The 13,773-nt window shown below is 39.2% G+C and overlaps 1 protein-coding gene across 6 annotated transcripts in view; it reads right to left on the bottom strand.

Moving 5' to 3' along the window:
- Positions 1-3,427: 3,427 nt before the first annotated feature.
- Positions 3,428-13,773, bottom strand: part of FILIP1 (filamin A interacting protein 1) — a 102,725-nt gene continuing 92,379 nt past the window's right edge. For 4 of the 6 annotated variants that reach the window (XM_039568756.1, XM_039568757.1, XM_039568758.1 and 1 more), the window contains one exon: positions 3,428-12,152. In XM_039568756.1, the coding sequence (XP_039424690.1) occupies positions 11,946-12,152 (207 nt within the window). In that variant the 3' untranslated portion in view covers positions 3,428-11,945. The remainder of the gene's footprint in view (positions 12,153-13,773) is intronic. The other 2 variants (XM_010405233.4, XM_010405255.4) reach the window with 2 other exon arrangements.

The following is a 13,773-nucleotide window of genomic DNA, read 5'->3' as shown; positions in this document are numbered from 1 at the left end:
GAATCACAGAATCAATTGGGCTGGGAAACACCTCTGAGGTCATTGAATCCACCCTTTGGCTGAACACAACCACGTCAGCTACACCATGGCACTGAGTACCATTTAAAGTCTCAAACACCTCCAGGAGCAGTGACTCCACCACCCCCCAGGGCGGCCTGTTCCAGTGGTTAAAACCCTTTCCGTGAAGAAGCAGTCACCCTGTGGAACGCAGTGTGGGAGTATGTACTTGTATCCCAGAATACCTGCTTTAGCAGGCATTGCTCAAGCTGATGCAAAATTGAAAGTCCATGTTTCTCACTTTATTGCCACTTCTGCATTCAAGTCTGTTTTGTGAGGACTCTAGTCCTCCCTATGCAGTCACTCCAGAGTGCTGCCAAAATCTAGATTCAGCAAGCAATTATGTATTTACTTCATTTCAGGGAAAAATAATTAGAACAATTTAATTAAATAACTTATAAGCATGTAGTCCAATCTGAAGACTTTTTAGCTGGTTGTGGAACAGTTTCTGTAAAATAAATGCCTTTCAGTTCTCTGGAGCACCGAGAGCATCAGCCAAGACCACTGGGGGGAGCACATGACTTGTGCAAATGTATTTTGCTCTGGAGGTACAAAAGGCCTCTTTGTCATAGATAGCATAGGAAATTTGGATATATAGGCATCTAAAATTTAAGTATTAATTCGGTGCCTAAATAATTATATAGGGTACAAAAGTTAATCATATTCCTTGTGGCATCTGTGCTAAAACTATATCTCATTCTTAATTTATCTTTTCCACTATCTTGTGGACCCCAACTTTTGCTGCCATTGCCCCTAGATAAGCCCCTTGTCGCTAGTACCACCCTTTCCTTTATTACATTCTGTTTGCAATCATTACCTTCAGCTACAGTAACTTTTATTCCCACAATTCACAGAGAATCCAGGGAGATGCAACTGGGATCCTAAGGGAACATGACTGCTTGTAAACATGTGGTGAGAGATGGCAAGAAATTTCTCTGGAAGCAGGATAACCAAGGGGCAATATTGGGAAGCTGGGACCTGATGCTCCCAGGTGTGAGAGGACTGGCAAGAAAGGGAGTGTTAAATTTGTCCAATTATGTTTCACAACAAGACAAAAGGAAAACTTGCAGGCTGCAGGATTTGTCTCTAGAAATCTAAGCATTTGAGATTTTTTCCTAGATATAAACTTTATATTTTATCACTATATTAATACTTACACAGGTCTTTCAGTCCTCTTTAGACAGTAAGAAATCTCTAAGGGAAAAGTAGATCTTCACTGGTTTTCTATTGCTTAAAAGCTACTGATATCTATAGCCCAAGGTAGCCTCTACATTGTCTTAGTGTGAAAGCACTTCCCAATTACCTCCTTTAAAATTACAATACTTGTAGAAATTAATCACTTCTTTAGTCTATATTAATAGATTTCTTCCTGAGTGTCCCCAAAATACAGGCTAGTTATGCGGCTAATGCGCTTTTTTTACATATTTGTCTTAGATTCATGTCCAACTTAGGTAATGTAAAAAATTGACCAGGAACATAAGTGCAAGATGAAATCACCGGTCTCCTACTCCAAAGTGCTGCAGTTCATAAAAAATACTTTAAAATTTAAACTATTTCAGTACACCATAATTGTATTTATGCTTTAAACAAAGCTTTATTTTGGGAAGCTTAAAAACTTAATGTAGTTGCAGAACCATAAATGTTTATGTATTTGCTTATGAATCACAAAGTTACATTCATACTGAATTGGCTTTATATTAAAATCTAAACGAGAAAAAATATTTTCTACTTTGATTGGGACCTTTTAAATCTAGACTCAGTTTTGGAATAATTTTACTTATGTCCTACTCATATTTAAAAGCTGAAGTTTATTTCAGGCATGTCACTGTCACTTTCAAATAGCCAGGAATTTCATTCCAGCTGAGCTCAGTGTAGATCTTAACATGGATAGCTTTGGATTCTCAAGTAATGTTTTGAAAATAGAAGATCTGGGTTACTACAATGTTCATTCTGTTGTGCAGTAAACTGAAATGTGGCACACACTAAACTTCATTCACCTCAGCTGTATTGCTCTCTAAAAGCTGGAATTCTTCTCAGCTTGCTCTAAATTATGATCTACAGACACAGCTATGTTACTGGTGTTATTGGCATACATTGTCTGCTGTACAAAAAAAACCCCACTCCTTAAAAAACATGGGGTACCAACTAAGCATAAGTTGTATCAACAAAATGACTCTTCTGCCAGAATAAGCAGCACTTATTTTGATTCCTCAGTATGGCTGTATTAGTAAACTCTTCACAATGCAGATCAACTCCAAGGAAGTTCATACAGGTCCCAGAATACCCTGCTTCTCTAGAGTGTCAGCATTTGCTGCAGAACTCATATGTACGAGGAAAAACAGCTCCCGTGGCTCCCATGAAGACCAAATTGACTACACAGCAGTGTGATATTCCAGCTTCAAAGACGGACTGACCTAGCCATCCCAGTGGGATGCTGCATTAATGCACTCTTTCTGGCATCTCACAGCACATCTCCTGCAAGCAACACTGTTTTCCCTTCCAAAAAAAAAGTAATTTCTCCCAGTAGCTTCTGCAGTTAAAAAATCTGCAGTATTTTAAGTATGTGCCAATGACTTACATTAAAACTCATCGGTTATGAGATGTATAAGAAAAAAAGACCCTGCCTGGATTGCATGTACCTTTATATATCATTCATTAAACAATCATCTTAAGTATAGCTGCCACAGAACTCTCTGGATGCTATTTCAGAAGTTACAGCCATCAGTGTGAAAGGGGCCCCTCAGCATGTGGCCGAGTACCTGGTGTCTAGTCCAGGTGCTAGTCCAGGACTGAAGATTCTGACAGTACCACTCGAACATCTCTGCCTGTGCTGTAAAAGCACAAGGTTAGAAACAATTAAGTCATTAAGGGCTTGGTAATTGATCCTTCTTTGTATCTTAACTTCTGAGCCTACAAGAAAGATGGAAAGAAACTATTTGCATGAGCATGTAGTGACAGGACAAGGAGAAATGGTTTCAAACTGAAAGACAGTAGGTTTAGATTAGATACTAGGAAAAAATTCTTTACTGTGAGGGTGGTGAGGCACTGGAACAAGATGCCCAGAGAAGCTGTTGAACAGCTTTCCTGGAAGTGTTCAAGGCCAGGTTGGATGGGGCTTTGAGGAACCTGATCTAGTGGAAGGCATCCCTGCCCATGGCAGGGGGACTGGAACTACACAATCTTTAAGGGCCTTCCAACCCAAACCATTCTATGATTCTATGAATCAGTTTTACCCCGTACATCACTGTGACACTGTATGAGACACCAGTGAGAAAAAAGAGCTTCCAAACCCATATTCTGTCCCCATGAACACATACATAGATGAGCACTGCCAACCTTATGAAACAGGAGTTAAAATGCGAACACCTGATTACATTTGCATAGTTGTGAAAATTTATTAGTTACAGTGTAATGAAAATCAACTTTTTTTGGTACAGGCAGAAGTAAAAACATACTTTATATAGAAAAAAAATCACAGCTTTAAAAACTGACATTGTTTAAAATGAGTAAATCTGGTTGTATTTCAAGGCATTGGACTTTAATACTTAATTTTATGCCAAAACATCACACAGTGCAAGAAATATTCTGCAACAAATTCCATACAGCAGTCTTCAGATTATTTAGTCTCACAGAATCTCAAGGTGGCAAAAAATCTACTGAATGCTTTTCCATTTAAACAGAAAACATTGCTGAAGTTACATTTTTCTTTCTTCACATACTCTCTATTACAAAAATATCAAATTGCAAATTTGACAGTGTATTCTACAAATAAATGTGCCATAAGCAACAGGAATTGCAACTTTGGGACAGCTACTTTACAAAGTGTATTATAAAAATAAATTATATGGCAAATATCAAACAAAATCAAGCACGTGCCTTAGGCTTTGCAAATAAAAGTGAAATTCAGCTGCTGCTCTCTCTCTGATTAGATACTTTTAAAAATACCAGCAAGGCCATTCGTTTTTAAAGCTCTACCAAGAAAAAAAAATATAAAATCTAATGGAAGCACTAATACTTCCACAAATAATCAGTAGCACAAGTGACCCTGGTGTTGATGGCAGAGAGCTTCTACAGTGATCCATCCACGGGCATGGAGGGTAGTGCACACAGAGAGCTCTAGCGGGCGGTAACTCATCTAGAGTTCACGCGTAACTGGTGAATGATGACACTCTCTAAAAGAAAAGAGAGCAAAACATTTGGGTTTATGAAACTACAAATGCATTGCAAGTTACTTTAAAGAAGAACAATTACAATGGCAGTGCAAGGCATTTTTCTAAAAATGTCTCACAGACTTACTCTCGCATCACTGCTTGATAAAACTGTCCTGGCTACTGCTACAAAGGGAAACTAAATTAGTACCTGTCAAGGGCTCGGAGACCCTTGGCTTCCACTTCAATGTGAAGACCATCATTTGGCTGTCCACAGGAAAAAGGAGTAATACAGTTGAATGGATTAAGGCACAGGGACGCCAAAGTTCCAGTCCCACACCCAAACTAGGTAGAAGAAGACTTAGAGTTGGGTGTCTGGTATCTTGTCTAAGCAAATTCATCATAAATCTGGTGGCGATTCATAAATGGGGATGAGGAAGAGGTATGGGGTCATTTCTCACTTTTTTAATTTAAGCTTGGCTTAGAAACCTATACTGGGTTTATTCAGCAAGTCTTCTTGAATTTTGCTACTGGCTTTAATGGGGATAAAATTCAGCCACAGCATGCAAAACTAAGTGCTGGCATTTTCTTCAAAAGGCTGTATTTAATTTTGCCCTGTGTGTAGTATCAGAGGTCCCTGACCCTGATTAATCCCTGGGCTCTGCTGAAGTACTAATGGCCTGGTCTTCTGTTCTTTTACCTATATATACAGCTCTTACAGGCAACCTTTTAAATACAAGAATTTAACTGTCAATTAATATTTTTCTCTGAAAAGGTGTATTTTATGCATTTCAAATAATGTAACTGTACCAATACTAATTAAAGCATACAGTAATAGATTTTCAGAAATATTCATCTTAATTGAAATTACTTTTGTTAAGATTCCTTCCTTTCTTAACAGTCTGAAGATTTTTCAAAATTTACGTGACCCAAGAAATGACACCAATTATATTATTTTTGCCTTTCACATTTTTATTGACTTCTACCTTTATCTGCTTCCTAACTAATATTTGCAAGGTGTTTCGCGAAGTTACATTATAAGAAGAAAGAAAAATAAAAGTATTTTCCATGTACTCTGAGTGCCACAACTTTGCCACTAGATGGCAGATCCCAGTGCTGCTTTTCATATGTGGTGAAGCAAGAGCAGGGCTGAGGAAACGTCCAATAAAATACGTTTAAGGCAAATGAAATAATAGAATTTCTCGAATTTGAAGTATTTATTTTCCATAAAATTTTTCAATAACAACTGATTTTCAACAAGACACGTACACCAGTTCTACCACATTTGAGCAGTGAACGTGAAAGAACCACTAATTACTGAACGATTTTACCTTACAGCCAGTGCTGTTCTAACTTGAAGCTCTTGTGGAGTATGATGTTAAAAGCTGCATTTACATAATATCAGACGGTAACCTCAGGCGAACTCACCCCTTAACTTCAATGAGAGTCACATGAACTCTATATGAAAATTATTTTCTTAATATTCACCGTGCACATTTAATAAGGAGTTTAAACACAAAATTCTAAAAAAATGTGTAGCAGAAAAATATCACACTCCTTGTTAAGGCTCAGTCACTGAACAAACAGCAAAACTACAGTCAGTGTCTAAATCAGACACCTGTCTCCTACAGACCCAAACAGTAATTGTGCAGAAAAGAGTAGGAGAAATAATAGTATTTTTTAAAAAATCAAATAATTTCCACTGGTATTTCTCTTTCATTCATTTGTCACACACCTAGAGAACACACACTTTAATGTTTGTCTTGGTTGTTTGTATTTGAAATGCTTATATATATATATGATATATATACATACACACAGAGTATAGTTACTAAAAGAGGTGTCTGAACTAAGACACCTACTAAACTAAAATTAGAGTAGGGCAGATTTTGTCAGATTTCTTTTGGGCCACCCTCTATAGGAATATGATTATATTTGAAGGATATGATTAAATAAATTTTTCTAGGGTTCTAGATGGGAATATTTCAAGGAATTATGTATTCACTTAAAACAATTTATTTTAATGACAGGAAAAGAAAATGAAGTTAATGTAAACCAGCTAATTCTGCTTTCAGTCCTGCTGATGTAAAGCAGAACTTCTCCAGGAAACACATCAGGGTACTAGTTCATATAATGAATCACATCAACTGACATTTTAACATACAAAGTTTAATTTCTCCTTACAATATATACAAACAAATATCACCAGATAATACAAAAATGAATGTACCACAGACAATGCACACCCAAGCAACAGAGCAGAAGCATACATCAGTATTTCTATTTTTAAAATCCCAAGGAGAGGTTTTTTTTGTCTGGAGAACCATTCACACCTGAGTGTTTCATACCTGAGAGCTGATAGCTCTGCTGATAGCAGTAGTTAACTCTGGTTACATTTTAAAGGAAAAAAAAGACCAAGGTAAGAGAAGAGTGTAGGGAGTAAGTTTCAAAGTGAATGTGATGAGTATCTGTAATGAGAAATATTGCATATAGTTTTGCCTAAGAGAGCTCAAGCAAAATTAAGAGAAAGAGGATAACTAACACTGATGCAGGGGAGAAAACCATTCTCCTAAATGAAAACAAGTTTGAAAGATGAGCTCACAGAAACTCCTGCCAGCAAACTACGTGTTTCAAAGCAACTCAATGAAATTGGCCACTGATGTGTGATGGGAACATATAATTGGTCTGAAAATTGTCCTGACTGTTGCAGCTTATGCCAAGTACCTGAAACCCAGCAGGACAGCAGCTTACTCTGTTTTAAAGACATGCTCTTCCACATCTGATCAGAATTACTGAATATTCATGTAAATATTGAGCATATTTTAGAAATGTGTGTAGCATATTTCAAGAAGTGACATGTGACTTGGCATCCTGTTGGCATGGATCAACATATTAATGTGGCTTTAGAGATTATTCCCATGGTGGTAATTACTATGTGCTGTAAGTGATTTGAGGTTTAAATACAGTAACATGCGTGCTCTATGGGCATATTAAGAAGACTCACAAAGTGTTTGGTTTTTGAAAAATCACACTAACGGGTGTCACAAAAGGAAAAAAAGTGGGCAAAATAAATCAAAATCTCTATTTTTTTTCTACCACTTGCTTAGCATGTTTACTGATCTGAGAGAAAACCCCCAGGCATTACAGTTGAAGCTCTGTGCCCCTTCTTTTTTAGTCACACTTACTCAAATGTATTGATCTACTAATGATTACATTAGCAATACCCATATGTAGAAGTCAGTCTGGTGATGGGATCTAACTTAGGGAACACAGGAGAAAGCTTATTACGAAGTAGAATTGAAATGAGAGAGATCATCTGGAGAACTGAGGGTATACCTTCTCAGTCCATGTGTGCTGCTCATGAATGGGTTGGCATTTTCCCTGCTCCTCCCCTTCTCCACCTTACTGCTGGTTCTAAGTCATTTGTTCCTACTGCTGGCCTTGAGTTATCATGACTGCTTATATGGCCATGTCATCAGCCAAAACAGGGCTTCTCTTCAGCTGACATTGAATATGACTAAAAGTACAAAGTTTGGTTCTCAGTCATCTTAGTTCCTGACAAAGCATTGTAACTATCATAATTCTGAGTGCATTATTTTGCTACTGAAACTGTTCAACTTCACTACAAAAAAAACCAAAACAAAAACAAAAGAATAACTAAACAAAATGGCTGAGAAAAAGGTAAGAGAGAAAGCATGAGGATGAATGATTCCAGATGATCACTTAGGAAGGCTTGGTTTACACATTATAATCCAGTAATGTAGAATACATGGAAACCCTGTAAATAAAGCCCTAATGTTTTCCTATGGATTGATGTGTCAGAGTTTGATTCTTTGGAGCCTAGTAAAATCTGAGGTCTGAACAAAGCTTGTCCTTGTGGCATTTCTGGCATCACTCTTTTGTGTTCATTCTTTGATGCTGTATGAAGGTGAGCTCATGCCCTACTCTTCCACACAGTGAGGCACTGCTAAGGTCTTGCTCCTCTTCTCTGTCGTCCTTTTCATTAAACTGGAAAAACTTCTTATTCTGGAGACCCCTATTGCTTTGTCAGGTTCGGATGAAATTGGTTGGTGTGTCTGGTGTTATTCATTAGGGAAGGAGAGATGGAGGGATGGGTGAACACAGACACTTCATCTTACAAGCCTTCTTTTCAAAAAGGCCAGGCTCAAAGGCAGCCTTTGGAACAGGGATACAAATCTGGGGGGGGGGGGGGGGAGGGGGGGGGGCTCCCTCCTAGTTCAATATCCTGACCCCTCAACCACTCTCTTGTTTCTGCTCAGTGAATACTGAAGCATTCTGTGCAGAACAGCACAGTCTTTCCAGAACGGAATGAGAATGCCCTTTTTCCCCCTCAGCTGTCAGTGCCACAAGTGAACCTGCCTGCAGCTGATGTGGGTTTGAGTCTCCTCAGATACTGTTGAGAAGGGGGACCTGTCTCCTACCTTTGAAAAAAGGTTTCAATCAAAAGCTTTTGAAAATAAGCAGCACTACCCCTGCGTTTGTATGGTATTTGATCTACTAGGAGGCACTCATGATCCTACAGTCACTTTAAAACACCAGCTGGTTTCCTGCACCTTCCTTCTTTCTTTTTCTGGCCCATGAGCCTGGCACTAAGTTACCTTAAAGCCAGTCTTTATGCTTTTTGCCAGATTCCTTTTAATTCAGATCAGTTCCCCAGTTAAGTTCAAACACTAGTGGCAGCTCAAAGAACAACCACATAGTCAGTGAGTACTTTCTTGGCTGGAGGTGACAAAGACAGGACTACAGCTTTTCAGTCCAGTGTGGAGTTACATCCTGACTTTAAGTGACCAGGAAACTGTGGCTTGACTTAAAAGCCTCAGAGGAAATACAAGAATACCTGCATTATGGATCTCAGTGAGGTTCAGAGGCTGCAGTGCTAGAGTTGAGTCATAACAGAAACACTGACTAGACAAGGGCTGTGGAAGAACATCAAGATCTTCAGGACGCCTCTTGGGCTTAGGCACTGTCTTTAGATTTGGTTTTTTACATTGCCTTCTGGAGCTGACCTACTGAATAGAGAATCTTACTGTAGTCACTAAACATAACTGTCTTCAGATTCAGAGAAAATTTCAATGTAATACAAATAGTTATGCTTGAACTTCTAAGACTTCTGGACTATACACTTTCTTTTTTCTTCATCTTATCCTTCTTCTACCTTTAGGAAACCAGAATATTAAGTCAATTAAAACAGATGTCAAAAGTCATAACTAAATACCTATTTTTAGCTAACAGTTTAACCAGCTGCCTGATTCCAACTCTTTAGACTTCTGCTGCAGAGCAAAAGTCCGTTTTTTTGTTGTACAGCCCCTGGGGAAAAATAACAGGATCCTAATTCTGACCTATCTGGAATTTCTAAAGTCTGTCTCATCAAATCCTACTGACTCTACAGTTGTGCCAATTTCTGTGCCCTAGATTTCAGGTAGTGGGAGGCTGACTTGTTTCTTCAGGTGAATTGGTTTCTTAGACCTCAAACAAAAACAAAAACAAAATTTTCAACCACAGACACACATAGAACATTGAGTATGGCAAGAGTTAACTAAGGAACTAAGTTTCTTTGACACAAGGAAGGCTTAAGGCAGCTGTACCAAGCCACATTAGCTTGGGGATCATGTTCGCAGTATTTTTAAAATTACTGTTTTGACCTTACAACTTCCTTCAGTAAGAGTATTTAGAGTGAATATCCAGAAAAAAACCCTTTTTTTCCCCTTTAAATATCTGTTATAGTCTGTGTTACAACAAGAACAATTTATTGACATACTGAGGCTTTTAAGTGATAAGAATTACTTGAGAGGATCTGGTGTATTTCTGACATAGTAACTCACATTGCTTGCTAATTTCAGTTTCCAAGTTTTATCTGAAGTACTGGGAATCGGAGTTAGGAAAAATGCTACTAATACTAATCTAATTTTTGGATGCCATAGGAACCAGAACCATAAACTTAACAGGCATTTTAGGCGCTACACTTGTAGAAAAACACAACGTACTTCTTTTTTGATGTGGCAAAGAAAAAATGCCCTTCATGTGAATAATAAAATCCCAGCTTTACAATGGGATAACTGTTGTATCTGGATCTGAAATTGGAGAGCAATGCAAAGCAGACTGAAAACTAAACATTGCTTGGATTGAATATAATTTTGTTGACCTTCTGTGACAGATTCTTCCATCAAATATCTTCTCCCAGGCCAAATTTCATATTTCAACCACTGGTGCATTTTCCTTTCTGTGAATTTTATTTATAATTTATTGGTGGTCTTCCCACCTTGCACTCTGTTTTAACCACTGGGCCCTTCACAGCTTGCTGAGGTGATTGAAGCATTATACAGCTTTAAACCCATCATTTATTGGTCTGCTTGGCTTCATTTCTTTTGGTTGGGATTTTCTTCTGTGAAAATTGATCGCTGAATGGAAATGTGCTTTAATAACTTTACTGTTATTAAATAAACAATCATAACAACCGTCAGCATCCACACTATGTCCATGCTGGAACAATTCCTTAAAACATGCTTAAAAAATGCAAACATACAAATGAGGAAATCACAAAGAGGGAAGGAAAAATGATAAATCACCATGGTATTGTAAGGCAGTCTGCATTTATGACAAAACATTTACACAACTGAAAACTGAGAGTAACTTCCTTACCAAACCCTCTCTCTACTGCCTGTACCTGAGCTGTGCCTTTAGATAGCAATTCCTGCTACCAGCAGTCTGTGCTGCCTTACCCTCTAAGACATAAGGATGCTTGGCAAGTAAGGTTTAAATGTAAGACCTGACCAGGAAAACTGCAAACCTAGTCAGGTCAATGGAATGAGTTGCTTCACAGCCTTAAGTGGTCTTTGGAGCAGGCACAAATGGATTGTATTGATTTTTGCCAGATAGTGTTTCTCAAGCTTTTGCTGAAGACTAAACACCTTCTGGTTCATGAGCCTTCATCTGAGCCCTGAGCTGGCAGTATCCCAGTGTGTGTAAGTCAGGGACCTGGTTCTAAGTGCTGTCTACAAGTGCTAACTCTCTCTGGAAGAATTAAGTTGCTGCGTAGCACTGCTGCTGCCAAACATTGTGCAACATCCCTATGCCGCTGAATTTACTAACTATCTTGAGAAAGCAGCTCACCACTGAGAAATGGTGGTTTTGATGGGAGGCTCCTGGAGAGAGAAGGCTGGTCACACGGTGCCCATCCTACTTCTCTTCCCCTCCCACACCTGAGGTACGGGCTTTCATTAAAACAGGACCTCAAGCGTGCTGTCTTCTGGCATTGCTTCCCTAGGCCATGTGGCATTTCAATAATGTGATCAAGGCAGGAAGGAAAGTAAGCCCATGCAGCAGCAAATGTTGAAAGTGATCCGTTAAGGTGGAAGACAATCTAGTAAAAGTGACCAAACTGCCTTTGATTTACTAAAAAGTGACCAAGTCTATCATTAAGAATTCCTGAACTAGATTAATAACCTAGTGCAGTTACCCCCTTCTCACATCCTAGACTGCAAATCTTCCTGGCATAAAATTGCCTTTTTGACAGCTTTTTTTTTTTTTTTTTAAAGTTGAGTAAGAAAACAAAAGGATTTTGTTATTTAAGTAGTCAGTGCACATACTTATTAGTTTGTTGTTAAGTGACAGCTGCAGGACTTTGTTAGTACAGGCAAATGTGAACAACTACACAGACAGGGGAGCTGACTTCCATGGCAGCAGCAAAACCTGCAGAACGTACCCCCTGAGCCACTGCCATCAGCCCTGACCCCCGCCCAGGGAGGCAGAGCTGCTGGCTGAAGATTTCTTCAGTTCTATTTTCATAGACTGAGTCTCGGCACGAGGCTCGAATTTTGTCACATTTCCTGCTCCTGGGGCTGCCACTACTGGCTTTCCTGCTTTCATACCTTTTGACACAGGAATGCGGGTGGGTGTAGGTCGAGGGGATGACCCATCCTGTCCTGTCTGCAAAACAAAGAGACAGAGAAAAATGACATGAATTAAGGACTTCTTCTTCTCATACATGCTCATCTTATACTTTTCTTTGGTTCTTTACTTACCTCTCAAACACCACTGTCCCAAATCATACCTATTAGCAAAGTAATACATTTGGAATCTGGCCATGGGACATACTGCTAGAGTAGGACCAGAGGTAGAGCTGGGATCAAACGAGTTTCCCAGAGCTGAGGTCCAGTGTTTTGAATCAAGATGTCATAAGGATGAGAATTTGTGCAAATCTCCCATTCTACAGCACGACATAGTGCAGGATGGCCTTAGAGGCTACCACAACATTGGCTTGGCTGTCAAGACAGGTACATTATTAGCATCTTGTACAGACACTAGCATGGGCCCTCAGAACAGCATAGTCACATGAGGATAATGCTAAATCCAAGGTAACTGCGAAATTTTAGGAGCTGGGGCATGATCACTCAGCATTATAAATAAAATTGAATTTTACTTCTTGAAGTATGCTGAGGTCATGGCTGGGGCCACTTATTTCTGCACTGGGAAGAGCAGGGGGCTGGGAGAGAAAGAGACAGAGAAAAGATTTGGATTGCCTTTGTGGCTGTGGCAGGAGGGATGTGGGAAAAGGCTTTCCTCCTCCAAGCCCTAATCACAAGTTGAGAAACTCTGGTGAGAGTGAAGTTGCTAACCCAGATTTCCAGGGATACCTCAAGGCAGTGTGGACATTTTCATTTTACTATCTCTGCCAGTCTTCTGCCCTGGACAACAGCCTAGCAAGCACCTTTATCCTCAAGCTGGAGGACTTCAGAATTAAGAAAAAAAACCAACAGCCTAAGTGGTTGGCTTGGGGCTAGCAGACCCAACACAGGTCCTGTGCCCTTCTGGAGCCAGCCCCAGCTGGAGGCCAGGCCAAAGCTATCCCATAGCTTTGAAACTGCAATCAGCACATGTGCTTAAGCAACTGAATCTCACCGTAAATGCATAAATGCACAAGGAATACTTGGATAGGATAAAAAGGGCCAACTGCTATTTTCTGTCTCTCTTGGCCAGATAATGATGTGTGTACTCTTCAAGGTCAAAACGGGAGCTACCCCATGTGAATTATGACTTAAAGAAAATACTTATAAACCTGACAATTCTGAAAGAAAAGTGGGCTTTATCTCCTGCGTGTGCAATACAGACACAAATTATAATGGTGACAACTTCAGTGTCTTGGCTGAATTTCATATGTGACTGACATTTCTGTTCAGGTTATGGATAAAGACTGTGATCTCACAAAAGAGGACAATTCTCCTAAGATCCTGCAATCCTAGCTAGACCCACCTGCTAAATGACTAAACTCTGCAACTTATGACATATAAGCAAAATAAAACTAAACTGCTGAAATAGACTGGATTGGGGGATCGTGTCAGCTGCAACATGCATTTGTACATTTACTTAAAAATGCTCTACAAAGGAGCATTTTTCTCTCTCAAATGTTTTTCAGCCAGTGGCATCAGAGCTTTCTGTCTGCATCCTGAGCATGCAAAGGAAAACCATTCCTTAATCTTCTAAGAACAGTTCAAAACCCCATGTGTACACTCAAAAAAAATCACAATTGGAAAACCTGAATGCTGTCTGC

This window comes from Corvus cornix, chromosome 3 (assembly GCF_000738735.6).
Source record: "Corvus cornix cornix isolate S_Up_H32 chromosome 3, ASM73873v5, whole genome shotgun sequence".
In the NCBI taxonomy this organism is placed as follows: Eukaryota; Metazoa; Chordata; class Aves; order Passeriformes; family Corvidae; genus Corvus; species Corvus cornix.
The sequence above is the reverse complement of the archived record's forward strand: the minus strand, read 5'-3'. Positions and strand labels throughout refer to the sequence as shown.